Genomic DNA, 20,519 nt, shown 5'->3' on the forward strand with positions numbered 1-20,519 from the left:
TTTCTGTACAGTGCGAAAAGTGGCAATTGGCACTAAGCAAAGAAAAGTGTGAGGCCATCCACATGGGTACTAAAAGAAATCTGATAAATTTTGGGTATACAATAAATAGCACACATCTAAGGGCTGTCAATTCGACTAAATACCTAGGAATTACAATTACAAGCAAATTAAATTGGAAAGACTACATAGACAATATAGTGGGGAGGGCAAAACAAAGACTGCACTTTGTAGGCAGAACACTTAGAAGATGTAACAAACCCACTAAAGAGAGAGACTACATTACACTTGTCCATCCTCTGCTGGAATATTCCTGCATGGTGTGGGATCCTTACCAGATAGGAGTGACAGACGACATTGAAAAAGTGCAAAGAAGGGCAGCTCATTTCGTGTTATGGTGCAATAGGGGTGAGAGAGTCAGTGATATGATACGCGAATTGGGTTGGCAGTCACTGAAACAAAGGTGGTTTTCTTTGTGGTGAGATCTATTTACGAAATTTCAATCACCAACTTTCTCTTCCGAATGCGAAAATATTTTGTTTACACCCACCTAAAGGGGAGAAATTATCATCATAATAAAATAAAAGAAACCAGAGCTCAAACGGAAATATTTAAGTGTTCCTTTTTCCCATGCGCCATTCGAGTGGAATGGTAGAGAAGTAGTATGAAAATGGTTCGACGAATCCTCTGCCAGGCACTTGAGTCTGAATTGCAGGTTAACTGTGTAGATGTAGATGTAACAGACGGAAAGGCATTGAGTAAAACAGAAGTAATATCCGGTGTTCCCCAAGGAAGAATTATGGGCCCTCTACTGTTTCTGATGTATATTAACGACATACAGGACAATATGAGTAGCCGTCTTAATTTGTTTACAGATGACGCTGTCATTTGCTGTCTTGTAAAGTCGTCATATGACCAACACAAATTGCAAAATGATTTAGATATCTGTATGTTGCAAAAAGTGTGAAGTTATTTTCGTGAGTAATAAAAGAAACCCGCTAAATTTCGATTATGCGATAAGTCACACAATTCCGAAGGCTGTAAATTCAACTACCGTACTTACTCGAATCTAAGCCGCACCTGAAAAATGAGACTCGAAATAAAGGGGAAAAAAATCCCGAATTTAAGCCGCACCGGAAATTCGAGACTCGAAGTACAAGAGGAGAGTAAAGCTTTAGGCCGCACCTCCAAATCGAAACAAGTTGGTCCATTGTAATATGAGACACAATTTAGGTCGAATGAATGACGATACAGCTACAGTAGTTTGGTTCGAGTCGTAAGGTTAGCAATTAAGCTTTACCAGGTAGCCATTGCTATGAGTCAGGCGCTCCGTCCGTAGTTATACGGGTACCCCGCCTTTTTCACGTGCTTCGTCTGGTTTGAATCGATTGCTTATTTTGCTTTGATCTGATAAGTGCTGTTTTCTTTGTTATAGATGTTTACGTCACTCTAAGCTGAAAATGCATTACTGTACTGTGTCACGCATTGTTTGTCGCATTCTGATAGTGCGTGTTTACGGCCTGTCGCTGTTCGCGGCATGGCTTGCTTTTGTGCACGCTACCGCCGCTTACAATTCAAAAAAAGAGTAATCGTCTCGTTAGCGAAACAATGGCAAGAGATTGCTATTTGTTGTTACTTACACTGCTGCTTTCTTTGATAAGTTAGGCGAAAATGTTTCTCCGTTTGAAAATCTTTGCAGCCGCTTCTTTAGTACATCAAATTCTGCACAGAAATTGGAGTCATCTTAGAATTAAATATCTAAGTCAGATGCAGTGCTTCATTTCTGACTGTATCACTATTAGACATAAGAATAATACGAATATAAACATGACAAGATACGTATATTCTTCCGCGTTTGATGTTGTCCTACTCTAGTTTCGTAGTTTATTAGGCAGACGGGATTTAAATGAGATAGCAGCAAACACGAAAGAATACATGGCAAAATGTTGATATTCGTATTATTCTTATGGTGAAGAGAATACTGCATGTGATTCACATTTCATCAGGTTCCTATTAGCAAGCATCTCTTATCACAGGTAGGAAAAAATTTATAAAGTAGAGTTGGCCATATTGACAAACATCCCAGTCTTGCATGTCGGATTTTCGTAGTACATTGAAATTCCGCTACATTCGAAGATGAACAATACGGAATTTGTATTTACTTCGTTGGATAATGTATGAAAATGGAGTAGGCGAAACTCGGTGCGGATAAAAAAAAGCTCGTCTTCCACCTCTTTTTTTAAATTTATTTAATGACACGGAGGTTTTGGCGCCAGTATTTATCTTTGTGCCTACAAAGCATGCCTTTGTAGCGCTGCATATATTCGACGGCAGAAGTTCGTTGTGGCGGCACCTACCAACAATTTTGAGAACTTCCACTTGCTTTGCACTCGATTCTAAGCCGCAGGCGGCTTTTTAGATTACAAAAACTTACATTCGAGTAAATACGGTAAATGCTCAGGGATTACAATTACAAATAACCTAAATTGGAACAATCACACAAATAATATTGTGGGTAGAGCAAACCAAAGACTGCGATTCATTGGCAGAACACTTTGAAGGTGCAACAGGTCTACCAAAGAGACTGCTTACACCACACTTGTATGCCCTATTCTGGAGTATTGCTGTGCGGTGTGAGATCCGCATCAGGTGGGACTGACGGATGACATCGGAAAAGTACAAAGAAGGGCAGCTCATTTTGTATTCTCGCAAAATAGGGGGGCTAGTGCCACAGAGCTGACATGTGAATTGGAGTGGCAATCATTAAACCAAGGCGTTTTTTTGTTGAGACGGGATCTTCTCATTAAATTTCAATCACGAGTTACAGAAACATTTAGGTGCTTGTTTTTACCACGCGTCATTTGAGTGTGGAATGGTGGAGAGACAGCTTTAAAGTGGTTCACTGAACCCTCTGCCAGGCACTTTATTGTGAATAGCAGAGTAATCACATAGATGTAGGCCTTGTTTCGCTTATTAAATCCTCTGCTGCTTCACTATTTCACCTCTCAAAGCTACCCATTCATCATCTATTGTGCTCTTTTGCCCTTTTCCAGTCTCCCACTGAAACTCAACATCTGATTCTTTCAATTTAAGCAGTTTCCATCTTCTTATTTCTGTAGTTTCATCAGTTTTAATCTGCCATTCACAACCTATACATAAAGGTCAGAATCTGCACCTGCCTCTTGTAAATATTTTGTACATTAAATTTTTATGCAAGAATACATTATTCTTTCACAAGTTTTAAACCAAGCTATTGAAACAATTTTAGGGCAATATTTTTTTTTTGCCTTCTCCATTTTCCTAATCCTTTCTCAGCCTCCTATCACAAATTTTCATCTCCCTTAACTATCTGTATAATTTCTTTGATCTAATCATGTATTAGTTTAGTTTTGTCACCTGCAGACACAGTTGTAGCATAAGCATTTACTACAGTGGGTTGGTGTTGCCTCTGTGTCCCCCTACCTTGACTACAATAATGTTATCACTATGTTGTGAAATGGAAGTTACTCACATTCCTCTTTTCTTATTCATTACGCTGGCTTCTCCATTACTCCTAATTGCTTTTTTATTTATTTATAACAGTGTAGTTGTCTGACCCGAAGTCCTGTTCTTCCTGCCACTGCACTTCCATAATTTCTTCTATGTCTCGCTTAATCTATTTTCCTACTTACATTCTCTAACCTACTGGCTTGGTTAAGGGTTGTAGCATGCCATGGCCTCATCTCGCAATACCAGTTTCAATTTTGCTGATATCCTCCTAAGGAGTCCCAACATGGATATACCAAAAGAGACTATTTTAACATTCTAATGTTTTAGCCGTGAGGACACCACCATCATTAAAGCTATACAGTATACATGAACTTTGTTTCTTGGGAAACAAATAATGTAGTTTCTCCTTGCTTTCAAACATTTTATGGACCACTACACAATGTTTGAGTTCTACAATGGATTACATTTTTTAACATGCTGGGTTTTTCCAGCTGTTCTGAAATCTTTTTGATACACATTTCAATATATGGTAATGTATATACTTGGATGTAAATTACTTACCAAGCCAAGTCAAAATTGCACATTTCTGCATACTGTTAATGTATGAATGATTTCAAAAATATTTGTAAACTGCAAAGACACAGTTCAGAGTTAGGCCACATATTTTAGTCAAGGGTTCTCTTGAAACTTCCTGGCAGATTAAAACTGTTTGCTAGACAGACTCGAATTCTGGACCTTTGCCTTTCGCAGGCGGCTCAGGGAGGTAGATCACTTGCCTGTGAAGTGATGAGGTATGTTAGGCTGTCGTTATCAACCATCTTACTAACAATCTATCTAGCAGCTCATTTCTGGCAGCTGCAATATTGTTGGTCTTCATGAAGACTGAGGGTATTAGCACTTCACGCCAATGGCTGTAGGTACCCTGGTAGATTGCAAGTGGTTTAGAGAAATGGGAATAGAGCGATCTGTGACAAGCCTGTGTGTGTGAAGGTTGGGTTGTGGCTCTGTGACCATGTTTCAGTTAGTGTACTGAAAGTAATACTCAGCTCTCATGGGAAGTAGCTAAATTTCATAATGCAAACTTTTACAAACTGAACTGGATTACATGACTACACAGAAGGTATGTTTTTTGAGCAGAGTGCAACTGTTGAGACCAGTAATCCTGCTGTAAAGTTCTGGAAAACATAAAATTTTGTTATAAACTTGTGTTCTACCTCATATTATAACAAATTTATTTCTCTATAAAAATAGGAAGCAAAAGACAGATTGGTAACAGACACACAAATTTAATGATAACAACATATGTTTCTGAAACTTCCTGGCAGATTAAACCTGTGTGCCGGACCGAGACTCGGAACCTTTGCCTTTCGCGGGCAAGTGCTCTACCAACTGAGCTACCCAAGCACGACTCATGCCCCCTCCACACAGCACTTCTTTCAGGAGTGCTAGGTTCCCAGGTAGTTCTGCTATGTTCACAGGAGAGCTTCTGTAAAGTTTGGAAGGTAGGAGACGAGTTACTGGCAGAAGTAAAGCTGTGGGGATGGGGCCTGAGTCGCACTTGGGTACCTCAGTTGGTAGAGCACTTGCCCGCAAGAGGCAAAGGTCCCGAGTTCGAGTCTCGGTCCGGCACCCAGTTTTAATCTGCCACGAAGTTTCGTATCATCGCACACTCGGCTGCAGAGTGAAAATATCATTCTGGAAACAAGTGTTTCTGATGCACCTCCTTCACTCATTCGATTGCTGCACATACTTTGAAGCTTCCAAGGGGATGGGATCCACGCACTATACATGGATGCCAATGTGATTGACTGAATGTAGGTTTATCAGTGGTATCCTGTCTCTGACACCGGCATAGTGCCAATGAAATGACCATTTAAAAAGTTTTACCTTTATATTGGAGACACCTGTTTATTATTCCCACAAATTTCAAAACCTTCATACATTTTATGAATGTCACTATCAGCATGCCAATAACTGAAATTATCATCTTGTTTTGTGCTATCATTTACATTTGAAGGTACTTTCTAATAAACATTCAATGATACATTTCATCAGAGTGTTACATTTGTTCCTAATATAGGTTTTAATTTGCAGTTATTCTCCAACAGATATCAAGTAGTGAAACTGGCACTATTTTTACTCCCTCAAAACCTCTATTATGTATTACAAAAACTTACAGTATGAAGGCCTCCAAAATGTTTTTTAAAATAATCATTAGAAGTAGGTGATGACAAAAAGAACAGGAATGAACACAAGTCTTTACATCAAATATCAAGATGAACAAAAAAAGGGTACAACAGTGTACTTACAACGATATCTCTAAAGTAAGTCTATTTCCAACAATTAAAGCATGTAGTTTATTTGACCTGCATTAAACATATATTTCTCTGAGTATTTTACACAGCTAGTAGTTAGAGCATTTTGAAAACAATGACTTTGGCGTGCAAATAAATATGAGATGTACATTTCTTTATCCTGCCTCTAAGAAATGGCAAATGACTATTTTCTCTACCCTATTCCCTTCAATTAACTACTGTTTCTTGAATAATACAAGAAACATTTCTGGGCTACATAAGTCACAGAGTATGTTCAATAATTACAACTCCGTCTTTGCATCAACTTATGAATTAAGCTGCCACATCAAAAACTTTTATGAAGGCACCAGTAATTAAATGAATATGTGAATTTTTTAACACCAATATTATATTACACAACTTTAAAAACTCACTATCCGCGACTTTGTATAAATTAGATATAATAAATAGATTACAACTTCACATTAAACTTATCTTCAGCAAGTTCATGAAAATTTGTTTGCAGTAACTTTCACTATTATCTATTACACATTTTCCAACAAGCTTAAATGCACGAGCTGGTGCTGATATGATACTGTGTGAGCAGTATTTAATATTATCATATGTTTTTCAAAAAGAAGCTTTGTACAGCATGCTGCACATGACAGCACTAACATTCTTTAGCTATGATAGCTTGAGAATGTTTCTACATGTTTGGGTAAACAGCCTCGACCTGATTTCTGAATTGCAAAACCCTTTTTAATGTCCATCGTAGGCTGTCAAATTCTTCATACTAGATGAAGATTCACTTTAGAAAAATCAAAAAAAATTCAGTTCGCAATGTGGGGATTGGAGGGCTGCTCGGACTGTTTATTAGCTGGCATAACTGGTACAATCTATTCAGGGATTGGGGGATACCTTGCACTGCTTAGCTGGCACATGCCTATTGCTGTAAATGTAGTCTTTAATGCACAGGATTTTCTAGCTGATCTCTTAAGAGATTCAGCAACCATGAAGTAATTGTTTCTGTAAGTATCAAAACTCGATTTTCGTACTTCTCTTCATAGTGATTCACCAGTACTGCCTGCATAGGTGAATCAGCATGACAAGAAGTACAGGACTCAGCTTTTGATATGAGGAGTAGCAGCTACTGTGTGGTTGCAAAAATTCAGGCCTGAATATCTTCCAGTATCAGCTATCCTATGGTGTACTGGAATGTCAAGCCACCCCCTACTGCAAACACAAAGCTATGCACTACAGACATCAGCAGCAATGGACATGTGCCAGCTAAGCAGTGCACGCGATTCCTCAATCCCTGCATGGCAAAATGAACGTGTATTTAAATAAAATGCAAGTCTTACAAATGTAATGTAACACATGGTACACTAAAGGTCATATTGTATAAAGAATCTACCACCTATGATGGATATTAGTATGGTTTTATCATTCAGCTTCTGAAAAATATTTCCTTAAGCAAGAGAGCTAACTTCACAGCAATATTATCACAGAAGAATATATTTTGTACACACACACACACACACACACACACACACACACACACACACACGATTGGAAAATATTTAGAGTACAAAAAAATAGTCTATATTTCATACACAGGCACTTGACATCAAACAGGGCTGCATTTACATTTACAAGTAAGCCAGGGTCAACTAGACAGTAAAAGATCATCCTTGTTTTGTGAGATCTTGCGAATGGACATCACAATACCACTGATTACAACCAAAAGAGCAGGAAGTCCAAGGCCGATACTGATTACAAGAATAACCAATAGTGAGAAATCTTCATTTGGTGGCTTCCCATAGCCAATGGCAAATGTCCTGCAAAGAAATTAAATACATATATACTGACAGCAATTTAATATCACAAAACTGTAAAACTAAAGTTGTTCTTAACCCTAAAGTTCGTCTGAACACCAAAGAGCTTTACTAGAAGTGGTTGTATTGCAGACGGTATGCCCTTGCCTTCTATTAATATTTAAAATGAATAACCCAGCCAATTAAAGGGAAACTCACAAAAAGAATCATCCAATTTAAAAAAAACCATCACTATTATGTTATTTGAGATATGAGAGTGAATAACATAATGTGGATAGAGCAAAGTCTCGAGTTTTAAACAGTTCCTGCTAGGAAGCAGCAGTGTGCACTCACTTCAGTTCTAGTAAAAATGGTGTCAGGACAACAGACAGGCAGTGTGGGTCAGTAATAACTATTTAGCACGAGTTTCGTACTGTGTATGGTGTACGTTGCCCTCCAGCACAGAGCATTAGATGATGGCATGAACCATTCCAAGAAACAGGTTGTTTGTCTAAAGGCAAATCACTTTGCCATCCTCGAGTGTTTGACACAGACGTTGAGGCCATCTGCAATAGTTTCACAAGGAGTCTGCAGAAATCCGTACGCCATGCGGCTCGACAGTTCAACATGTCCCCCAGTGTCCATCTGGCATGTGTTGTGTCGACGTTTACACGTGAAACCATACAAAATTCAGCTACTAGAAGCTCTTTGCTAAGGTGAAAAACATGTTGAGTTCTGCAATTTCGTTCTTCACAAGATGGAGAATGACAGTTTTCTATCACGCTTAGTATTTAGTGACGAGGCAACATTCCATTTAAATGTAAAGGTGAAGAGTCAATGTGAGTGTGGTTGTTCCATAGCCCATATTCTAAGTTGTACAACATGAGAGGGACTCATCAAAATTTAATGGATTTTGTGCAGTTTCATGGGAATAGGTGTATGGTCCATTTTTCTTTGCTGAGAACATATCTCAATATGTTTGAGAACTTTCTTTTCCCACAGTTGGAAACTGATTCAAACAACTTCACTGACCAAAAGAATGGGGCATCGCCACACTGGCATCTGGAAGTGCAGCAATTTTTAAATCAAAGGATTACTGAATGATGGATCAGTTGCACTGGACCAAATGATCCAGCCTTACATTACAGACCACCAACGTCATCAGACTTGACTGTATGTCATTACTTCTTGTGGCTTTTTAGGAAAGAATTTATGTGCCTCCACTTCCCCTTCATAAAAAAAAAAAAAAAAAAAAAAAAACAAAATTCCTTGTATATGTTTATTAGTTTCAAAAATATAGATGTGCCAAAACAGATGATACTTTTTGATACACACTGTGCTTCAATATGTACTTAAAAATCAGTGAAATTTTTATTTTTCCCAGAAACAAATCAATGACAGAGGTTAAATAATTGAGTAGTTTAGTAACAAAATTCAGGACACAAATGTAATAGGGCCACTAAAGTAAGCAGAATTTACAACTTCTACCTCACTTTCAACTACTTTATTAATTATATGCTTCCAGCATGCTGGAGTAGTGTGGGGCAGCAAATTCTGTTAATCAATGGAACACAAAACCAGTCGAAGTTGCAAATATTTTCTTTTTGATTCAATGACTAGTTTTGGGCCGAGACCCATTTTCATCAATGAAGTCAAAAATGTCATTTCCAAAGATGAAAAAAAAAAAAAGGTACTGTACACTTAAAGTGCATACATGTAAGTGAATTATCATTTATCTAATTTATTAGTGTTCTTTAACTTTATTATTGTTTAAACATGTGTATTGTATCTGAAGTGCATTCCAGGCCTGTGACACTTAAGTCACAAATCTGCAAGTTCTGCTCAGAAGTAACAAAGTGTATAAAGACTAAACTTTTGACAACATAACAAGCATGATGGTAATTAAGTTTCCATATTGCAGGCAAAGAACGGAAAATTGAAACTGTGAAGCACATGTTGAACAAAAAACGTCAAGTTTATAATTTAGAAACTTAAACCAATATTGCTTAGCAGCCATTCAGTCAAAAAGAGAGTAACATGAAGGTGTTGATGTTTTCATGCACTGAAGAGGGAAACAGTGGATTGAAGGCAAGTGAAACAAAGTCAATAACTTCATTTTCCCCCAAAATATTACAGATAAAGTTTTCACTTTCAGGGCATATTTGCAGACAAGGAAAAAAAAACCCTGGATTTTCCACGAATTACCCGTTTAAAACTACACTGTTCCCTGGGCTAAAATATGCTTTTCCCATGTCAAAGTACATTTTTTCTGTGTTAAGTGACAGTGTAATTTCCCTCACAGCTGGGAAAACTCAATCTTTTGAATGGTAAAGGTTTTATACACCAGTGTAGATTCCCAGCAGTTTAGAAAATGAAACCCAGGAAAAAATAAGTGTTTTGGAAAGATCTTTGACACTCAGCAACATTTATGTTACATGTTTTTGTACTACAGAAAGAGAAATACAAATTCATCCAAATGTAGCATGGCCACTTCTCAAGGTGTGAAACTGAGATTGAGATGTGCTTTTTTCAGCCAATCATAGTTCACGTTGTGTGCTCTGTCCAGCCAATGACAGCAGATATTCAGAACATACAATACATGATGTAGTCAATCAACAGCAGTATCACTTAACTAGTGCAAACATGCAAATAGGGACAGTTAATGGTTCGAGTTAATGTACCCACAGTATAGTTACAAGAAGTTAAGATTTCACATATAAATTGGACCTCTATTTCCCCCCCTGAAGGCGTGGGTAGGCAGCATCCCCAGGACAGCTTACATTGCAAGACCTCAATATTTCTGACATGCACAATTATGAACAAACACAAACAAAATTCAAGCTTTTGCAAGTCTGCGTGTGTGTGTGTGTGTGTGTGTGTGTGTGTGTGTGTGTGTGTGTGTGTGTGTGTGTGTGTGTGTGTGTGTGTGTGTGTGTGTGCGCACCTGTCCTTCCCCCCCCCCCCCCCCCCCCTAAGGTAAGTCTTTCCACTCCCGGGAACATTTCATGATTTACCTGGCTCAATACATATTCTATCAATCACTGACTATTCCATAGTGCAAAGCTAATTATGTGTGAAATTGCTCATGAACTCACATCACCTTTTTTATGGATAACTATACTTTTTGCTATTGTTACTGCATTATTTGTGATGAAAGAATTAAAAGGAATATGAAAACTAACCTTGATTTTTTTTTGCTGCGAGTGTTACCCTATATGATATATACCAAACAAATGTGCCAGTAAGATTTTAATTAATGGCATAAACTGCTTGTCTTCTGGGCCCAAATTTTTTCCAGGTGGATAGTCCTCCAAGTTTTAAATGAGTGTCAAACACTCCATGATCTGAGAACTTCATCACACAATCTCACACTTGGATCTTGTGTAAAGAAAATTTACTTTTAAAGTAGCACTTCACAAACCACTAGTCGCAATATTTTCACATGACATGTTAAAAAGATGAGCAGTTGTGACATCATGCTCACTGAAAGCAGGTTTTTGTTATGAAGTATTGCGTAGTATTCATCCAAGCCAGAAGCATTGGACACGTTTTGCTGTAAACAGATGTTTGTGTGGGTACAGTGTTTTGTTGTCAATGGTGTATATTCTTATAACTTAAGTTTTATTTTGGTGTTTTTGTCTTGCTTATGTATTATTGCTGGAATATTATTATGCAGTAGCATGCTAAGGTTAGATGGATTTGGATCTTATGGGTGCTGAAGCAAAATTCCTTGTTGGAGTCTCAGTTCTTACCTAACAAAATTACAGAAAAGTAACTGAGAACTGAAACATTAAAAAAAATTCTAGAATTCTACCCAATTTGCAGATTTTCCTGTATTTTCCTGGATGAAACAACTCCCACATTTCTCAGGATGTATACAATCTGCTGCTACGTAAATGACATTTTCTTCAGCATCCAATGTTATATGCTCACTCAGTTCAGTTTGCCATCTCCTTTCAAATGTATATACTATTCTTTATTTCATGAAGTATTAAAAAGCTACAGTATTTTGTATAAACTGTACAAAATGTTCCTCTTCATTAATAAACATATGTCATTTTATAGCACATTGAAACATTCATTTGCTGTACGTACATATGGATATTTCTTATTTTAAACCTATAATGTAGAAAAGGAATAAAATTATAATAGACAAAGAACTGCAATAAATATGTACCCCTTTCACTTTATACTTGTGTTGTCAGAACAAAATATAATGAAATGTTGCAGAGATGCAGTTGTCTTTCAAGTGAAGATGTAGTTTTCCACTTTCAGTACACACTACGATCACAGATAGTTCTGGAATCACTTATCCACTTTGAAAATTAAAACTTATCCTCTCCAAAAGAAGCATGCACTGAGTGTCATTTCACATATGAAGCACTCAAAGTTGTTAAACTGAAGAAATGAGTATTTCCAAATGAAAACACCATATATAGTGTCAAAAGTTTATTTTAAACTTATATCAGAGGTTAGCAGTGCTGCTGCTCATGATAAATTCAATGAGTTTAATGCTTCAAGGGCGATTTCATCACAAATCTTACAGGTCAAGAGTGAAAGAGTCACATCACTAATCCAAAGATTGCTATATAATAATAATAAAACTCCCACTTCCAGCTCCACTCCCTCCAAATCCTCAAAATTCCAATCAACACAATCTGGAACCACATCACCCTAATTCAGTAGTTAATCTTTCCTCCAAACCTCTCTCCCAATCCAAAACCTCTTGTTTCCAAAGGCCTCACCTTCAGCCCCACTCCCAGGTTCAACCAACCAGCCCTCGTCAAAGATTTACTGTCCTACACTCTTACTCTCTGCTGGAAATATCACTTTGCCATGAAGAAAAATGATCCTAATCCTACTCCTAATGATCCAACTCCCCAAGACACTATCCAAATTGAACCCTGCCTGGAACAGTTCCGTCCTCCGTCACAGCAGGACCCACCACCTCTTCCTCAAGATCACCCTCTCCAAACCTTCTAGGAATTTCTGACTTCCAACCTTGCCTCTCAATCCTCCTTAAGAAACCTTAATCCTACTCCCAACATCACCACTGCTGAAGCCCAAGCTATCCGTGATGTGAAGGCTGACCGATCCATCGTCATTCTTAGGCTGACCGATCCATCGTCATTCTTCCGGCGGACAAGGGTCCCACGACCGTGGTACTTTATCGTCGGGAGTATGTGGCTGAGGAACTGCGTCAGCTTTCAGACAACACCACATACAAAGTTTGCCAAGGTAATCCTATTCCTGATGTCCAGGCGGAGCTTCAAGGAATCCTCTGAACCTTAGGCCCCCTACAAAACCTTTCACCTGACTCCATCAACCTCCTGACCCTACCGACACCCCGCACCCCTACCTTCTACCTACTTCCTAAAATTCACAAACCCAATCATACTGGCCGCCCCATTGTAGCTGGTTACCAAGCCCCCACAGAACGTATCTCTGCCCACGTAGATCAACACCTTCAACCCATTACATGCAGTCTCCCATCCTTCATCAAAGACCCCAACCACTTTCTCGAATGCCTGGAATCCTTACCCAATCTATTACCCCCGGAAACCATCCTTGTAACCATTGATGCCACTTCCGTATACACAAATATTCCGCACGTCCAGGGCCTCACTGCGATGGAGCACTTCCTTTCACGCCGATCACCTGCCACCCTACCTAAAACCTCTTTCCTCGTTACCTTAGCCAGCTTCATCCTGACCCACAACTTCACTTTTGAAGGCCAGACATACCAACAATTAAAGGGAACAGCCATGGGTACCAGGATGGCCCCCTCGTACGCCAACCTATTCATTTAACAAATCATTGGAAAATCAAAATGCTGTAGTTTTGGAGAGGCATCTTGTGGAATGTCAACACATATGTATTATTATTATTATTATTATTATTATTATTATTATTATTATTATAACGATTGTTCCCATTTAGGAGAGCAATTGAACTTTAATTCATAATGTCATCTTTGGATGTTTTTCTTCTTTGCTTCCCAAAACCTCCTCATCCTCTCAGAATGCTCCTTCTTCCTTTCCTCTGTCCATTTTTTACCAGGCTGACATGATGTTATTGGTGATCATTGCAATATCGTCAGTGAAAGCAAGGCACTTGACTTTAATTCGGTTCTCTTTCTTGATACCAATTTGTATACCCTTTACGTGAGGTTTCCATTTCCTGATTATTTTTACTAGAACAATATTCAAAAGGATTGGGGCTAGTCCGTCCCCATGTCGGACTCCAGATTTGATTTCAAAGGGTTCTGACACTTCGCCCATGAATTTCACTTTGGCCATTGTTCCTGTAAGTGTCTGTTCTGTGATTTTTCGTGTCTTTCAGTCGATCCCAAATTCTTCCATGATTTTAAACAGGGTTCCACAGTCCACTGAATCATATGCTTTCCTGAAGTCGATGAATGTAACTACTGTGTTTCTGCATTTCCTCATTTGTAATATTGTCTTTAAGCACCAGATCTGTTCCACACATGAGCGTCCTTTTCTGAATACACCAATTAGTGTATCTGCTTGGGATTCTATCCTGTTTAAAAGCACTTTGGAAACGATTTTGTAAGTGACTGGGAGCAGGGAAATTCCTCTGTAATTGTTCATGTCTGTCTTGTCGCCCTTTTTGTGTAGCGGGTGAATTAGAACGCATTTCCAGTCCTCTGGTATCTGCTCTGTTATCCATGTCTGACATTATATGGTGTAATTTCTGCATAAGTATAGGATAGTTTAGTTCCCAGAACTCAGCAATGATCCCATCTTCTCCTGGTGCTTTGTTATTTTTCAGCTGCTTGACTATCTTCATAATTTCTTCAAGATCCGGGGTATGTGAGTATGGGTGTGTGTGAAAACTGGAGAAGAGAAAACAAGTTTTTCTTGGGTGGTTCGCAGTTGAGGAGGGAACTGAAATATTGGGCTAAGATTTTGCAGTTATTTTTCGTATTGGTTTCCAAAGAGCCATCGGGTTTCTTGAAGCACGAGCTAGGTGCTTGGTATGCCTGTAAGTTTTCTCTGAAAGTCTTATAAAAATTTCTTTTATTATTTTTGATGAAATCCTGCTGGATTTCAGAGAGTCTGTTGTTGTCATATCCCCGTTTTTCTTTTCTAATTATTTTTGAGGTCTGTTTTTGGGTTTTGAGAAAGTTCTCCCAGTTTTCTTCAGTTTTGTGACTGCTAAATATTTTCCATGCAGTTATTCGGTTGTCGACTGCCTTGTCACAGGTTGCATTCCACTAGCGATGTTTCCTGTTACGAGGGGGTTGTCCTAATTTGAGGGCTTCCTGAATTTTCTGTTAGTTTCTTCCAGTCTGTTGATTTTTCCTGATTCATTTACATTATGATTTTTTCTTTGTTGAGTTGCAGATATTCTGGATTTGATTTGGTACTTTTGGGTGGCTTTTTTAGCATTCTGTTAGGTTTTAATTTTGTTTTTATTTGGAGATGATGATGATCTGATTCAAAGACACCTTTGCGGGTTCTGATGTTTTGAATTTCTTTTATGTTTTCTTTGGAAATTGCGACATGGTCTATTTGGTATTCACCCTGTCTAAGACTGGGTGATCTCCATGTGGTTAATTTATGTGCAGGTTTTTGAAACTGGGTACTCATTATTTTAAGTCCAAAGTTTCTGCAGAAGTCGATTAGTTTTTCACCATTCTTGTTGGTACGTTTGTGTTTGGTGTGGGGTCCAGTGGTATGTCTGAATTTTTCTTTCCTTCCCTAATAGTGTGTTAAAATCGCTCTACTAAGATTTTCACATAGTGACTACGTACTTTGTTGTTGCTTCTAGTGTTTACCCTGAAACAGTGGACAATTTCTGGGAGATTTTATTGTGGTGATTTGTGGGGGCGTGCACATTGATCAGGGTGTATGCTTTATTAGCTGATTTTTACCGATAACAGGGAGACTCTTTCATTGGGAGACGTGAAGTCAATAACTGAGTTCAGTATGGAAGTGTGTACGACGAATCCTATTCCGAAAAGTGGTAGTTTGTCTCTTACTTTTATGGCAGGTTTGCCCTTGTAGATCCTGTAATTCTGTGTCAAAGTGTCCATCATCTGTGAATCTTGTCTCTTGCAGTGCAGTGATTTTCAAGTTAAATTTTCCCATTGCATTGGTAAGTTGCTTTAATTTGCCTGTTTCAGTGAGGGTGTTCACATTAATTGTACCAATAAAATTTTTATGTTTAGTTTTGAGAAGCTCCGATTCTTCTCCGCATGGTGTCCCTGATCCCCCAGAATCTGATGATCCGATGATCAGGTGAATCCAGTCTATCGACTGGTGCCTGGGGTAGTGACTCTGTGGTCGTCTTTTCCATCATGCGTTCAAGTTGAATTTTAGTTTTTGTGGTGGTCTCTGTTGAGACCACAGGTATATGACTCGATTTTTGAGTTCGAGAAGATTTTGTGCAGCCGCCTCAATTAGAGGAACAGACGCTGACCACTGGCCTCCAGATGCTGAACACACACCACTGGGTTTATTGGTTTTTGGTCCGTCCTGGGTATTTCATTTCCCCAGTACCACCTATATCTAGGAAGCTTTCCCCCATCCGCCACCCGGGGAGGTGCCCGACTAACAACCCCACACGGGCTAAGATGATGTGACTTACCAAACAAAAGCGCTGGCACATCGATAGACACACAAACACACACAAAAAATTCAAGCTTTCGCAACCAACGGTTGCTTCTTCAGGAAAGAGGGAAGGAGAGGGAAAGAGGGAAGGAGAGGGAAAGAGGGAAGGAGAGGGAAAGAGGGAAGGAGAGGGAAAGAGGGAAGGAGAGGGAAAGAGGGAAGGAGAGGGAAAGAGGGAAGGAGAGGGAAAGAGGGAAGGAGAGGGAAAGAGGGAAGGAGAGGGAAAGAGGGAAGGAGAGGGAAAGAGGGAAGGAGAGGGAAAGAGGGAAGGAGAGGGAAAGACGAAAGGATGTGGGTTTTAAGGGAGAGAGTAAGGAGTCATTCCAATCCCGGGAGCGGAAAGACTTACCTTAAGGGGAAAAAAGGACAGGTAAGCATGCGCGCGCCCACACACACACACACACACACTTGTAAAGGCAAAGAGTTTGAGCAGAGATGTCAGTCGAGGCGGAAGTACACAGGCAAAGATGTTGTTGAAAGACAGGTGAAGTATGAGTGGCGGCAACTTGAAATTAGCAGAGGTTGAGGCCTGGCGGATAACGAGAAGAGGGGATATACTGAAGGGTAAGTTACCATCTCCGGAATTCTGACTGGTTGGTGTTAGTGGGAAGTATCCAGATAGCCCAGACGGTGTAACACTGTGCCAAGATGTGCTTGCCGTGCACCAAGGCATGTTTAGCCACAGGGTGATCCTCATTACCAACAAACACTTTTTCATTAGGAGATATGCTTCTCTTATTATCTTTTCATATATTTTTTACCTTTATAACTTTTTCACTATTTTCACTAACAGAGATTACATCAACCTGGTTAGGACTTTACCTGTTGGAATCTGTCATCACTTAGGTAATATTCCAGAGCAACAGTAAGCATATCATCTTGCAACAGATTCCCACAGTAAGAATCTTATCATGCCCAAACACCTTTCTCATTCTTCATTTTACGAGCTGTTGAAATCAAATAATGTATTACGTATCTGCTGCTTAGAGTAGCTACCTGGTATCAGTGTCAGTAACTATACCTTCTCAGTATACGTGGCTGCTGGGATAGCAATATTTAGATTTTGAAGCAACATATCCCATTTTGTGCACATATCACAATCTTCTGGGTCTGCACCATGTGGATCTACATTGAACACTTCACAAAGTTTTGAAGAGGTTTCTTACACAAAACTTGTTTCAATTTCTTCCATTTTCATTTTTAGGCTAATCCTGTTTTCTTCTTGTGCTTCTTACCTTTCCTGGACATTTAAGGGGGATATAGTAGGGGCTACAGCAGAAATGCTGACATTCAACACAACAACAACTTCACACCCAGGAATATAAGCAACTGCACTGTCTTCCTCAGTTTCACATTCAGATAAGTTGTCACTACATTTCTTCTTATAGTGAATGTAGCAACTCCTGCACAATGGATGTGATGCAAATACTGTTACTTGAGGACCAAGATATTTCTGCAACAGCTCAGCTCAGAGATTTCCAACAACCGAAAGAGTTTTTCACTTTTCTTAAACACCATCATCTTGTGTCTTTTTTAATAATCGTCACACCTCACTCTTTGACTACTTTATTGTATCTAACAAAAAGTTCAAACCAAACTCAAAACTCGATGCAGAATGGTTTATGTGCAAGTTCACACTTGTTTGTTATAAACAGATTAGTACTGAAAACAGTGTTGCCAACATGTATTTTAACACTAAAAATTCAATGACGTGAAATATGCAGAATGTTCGAAACTTGTTAACATTTTGCAAAGAAAAATATTGCCCACTTTGTTTACATTGACTACTAATATATTAACTAAACAACATTTTGTTTACTTCTCTAAAGTTTTTGGATGGGGTTTTTGAGTAAATAATTCGTAAAAAGTCATAAAACGCATGCATTTTTTTACATTTTTAGTAATAGATATTTACATAATACAGAGATCTAGAGCAGAGAAGATACTGTTTATAATTACGTCAGTAGTATCTGGTAACATGACAGAAAAGACAGCATTCTGTACTTTTTTGGAAAGAAAAAAAATCTAGTGAAAAAATTAAATTTCATTTTTTTCTTAAACTGTAAGTTAAAGGAAGCCCATAAGCATGCAGGTGTCAACTAAATTTCAACACACTGAAAGCGGGCTTTAACGCAGAACATCTGCCAGATCCCAGTACTTTTGGTTTATTGGGTATATTTCTTTTGTTCTCTACTGTTTATATTTTTCAAAGGGCTGTACCACTTACAAAAATTAAGATGAGATGAAAATACTTTATTTCTTATCACTTATGATATAGGGATCCAATGCATATTTTTCCAGGGAAATTTGGACCGCGAGTCGACATGGCCTGTATGATTTGACATTAAATCACCCTCAAATATAATTTTATGAACACATTACCAGTCAATATTAAATAGACAATTAAAAAAAGACTTCTCCATACGGCAAACAAAGTAAAGAATTTTTAAACTTCAAATCAGGGTCTACTAAATTTATACTTAAAGGTTTGATGAGCTTTCTGAATATATTTTCTATCCCCAATTCACTACATTGACTACTTGACAACTTTTTTTCAGTAGATCATGACCAATTTATCCACTATTTCAATAATCTAACAATGGAAAATCCAGGATGGTAACAGTATTATGGAAAGGAAAGTTGCTACTTACCATACAGTAGAGATGCTGAGTTGCAGATAGGCATAACAAAGAGACTTTCATTAACAAAGCTTTTGGCTCCTATTTCAATAAGATATATTTGGCATACTTTATGTTTACTGTGGTCCTGATGAATCCCCCTTTTATTTCTATGGTTTGCAGATATGCATGTGAAGATTAAAAGTTTGGCTTGGCTCTGAGCACTATGGGACTTAACATCTATGGTCATCAGTACCCTAGAACTTAGAACTACTTAAACCTAACTAACCTAAGGACATCACACAACACCCAGTCATCACGAGGCAGAGAAAATCCCTGACCCCGCCGGGAATCGAACCCGGGCGCGGGAAGCTAGAACGCTACCGCACGACCACGAGCTAAGGACGATTAAAAGTTTCTTCCTGCTTCCATTCACTTAGGTAAAGCCTAATCTCTAAGACCTTACACGTGCAACCCACAATGATCCATGGATCCTGTTCAGATGAGGTGGCTTTCCTGGCTCAACGACACAGGTAGGTGTCACCACAACAGTGGGCTGTGTGTTGGAATTCCAGCTTAACACATTGTTCATGAAGAGGGGTTGCAGTCTTTGAAACAGGTTTGATTGATTTGACTTTTTACAATTAAGGGACTCCAGAAAGGTTCAAAATCATGAAATGTATGATTGTGCATTTTAAAATCTACTTTTTCCCCTTTCAATTGATATCTTACCTACAATTTTTTTAAAAATATTTTTGCAATTTGTTCTGCATGGGAGTGACCTCATTGCTGTCAAATGTCTTACACATGAATCTACATGCTAATATGTGATAGTTCTGCATATACTGCTCACTCAATTGTCATTTGTTTCATGTTTATTTGCTCTTTACTAATCCTGAAAATATTTGTAGTGAATACTGTTCACTGAAGTGTCTGTTTTATTGAAGGATAATCATGTGTAAACATGAAGTGACTAGAAATCCTCAGAAGGCTCTTGAGAAAAAAAGGTGTTGGAAAGCCAAAGGCAGATGCTATTACAGTAAACAATAAAAAAGATAACTAAGTATGTGAACCTAACCTTGCTGGTTTACCTGCTCATTGCAATGAAAGTGAGAAAGAAAAGTACACTAGACTCTCACTAATCCGGCCATTCCTTGCACATATGGGTGACATAGTTGAGAGTGTCAAATTTAGTGTAAAGTAGGTATAATACTTCATTAAATCCAAGGAGACATTCATTTTCATAGAAAATGAAGGTGTGGGGCGTATACTTATACAGTAGTATCCCTATGAGACATGTCTAATTTTTAGTTGTCGTATTGATGACAGAACCACCAAGCTAAACGGCAATTCACCATACGCTCCAAAACCTTACATACACTACTCGTGAGAAATGGGGCATTAGCTGGAGGGGAGATGTTTGTCCTTTCCAGGTTTCGAAACAGGAATGACGATAGCTTCCCGTCATCGTCTGGGAAAAGTACTGTCGGTCCAAATTCGATTATAAAGGCGAAGGAGGTAACGCAGACTACGGTATGGGAAAAGCAGCAACATTTGGATGTGGATACCATCCGGTCCGGGGGCGGAAGAGCGAGAAGAAGAGAGTGCACATTGGAGTTCCCGCATGGAGAAAACAGTGTTGCAGCTTTCGTGATTTTGAGAAGAGAAGGC

At 38.7% G+C, this 20,519-nt stretch overlaps 1 protein-coding gene across 2 annotated transcripts in view; it reads right to left on the reverse strand.

The window, feature by feature from the left end:
- Window positions 1-5,358: 5,358 nt before the first annotated feature.
- The window catches only part of LOC126281337 (glycosylated lysosomal membrane protein-like), a 59,472-nt gene continuing 44,311 nt past the window's right edge, over window positions 5,359-20,519 (reverse strand). The window contains exons 7-8 of one of the 2 annotated variants that reach the window (XR_007551251.1): window positions 7,100-7,618; window positions 5,359-6,712 (exon numbers count right to left, since the gene is read on the reverse strand). Coding sequence is in view for 1 of the 2 variants with exons in the window: in XM_049980218.1 (XP_049836175.1) it covers window positions 7,447-7,618 (172 nt within the window). In the remaining variant the exon portion in view is untranslated. Of the gene's footprint in view, window positions 7,619-20,519 lie in introns of both variants that reach the window. The other variant, XM_049980218.1, reaches the window with a different exon arrangement.

Source organism: Schistocerca gregaria, chromosome 7 (assembly GCF_023897955.1).
Source record: "Schistocerca gregaria isolate iqSchGreg1 chromosome 7, iqSchGreg1.2, whole genome shotgun sequence".
Lineage (NCBI taxonomy): Eukaryota > Metazoa > Arthropoda > Insecta > Orthoptera > Acrididae > Schistocerca > Schistocerca gregaria.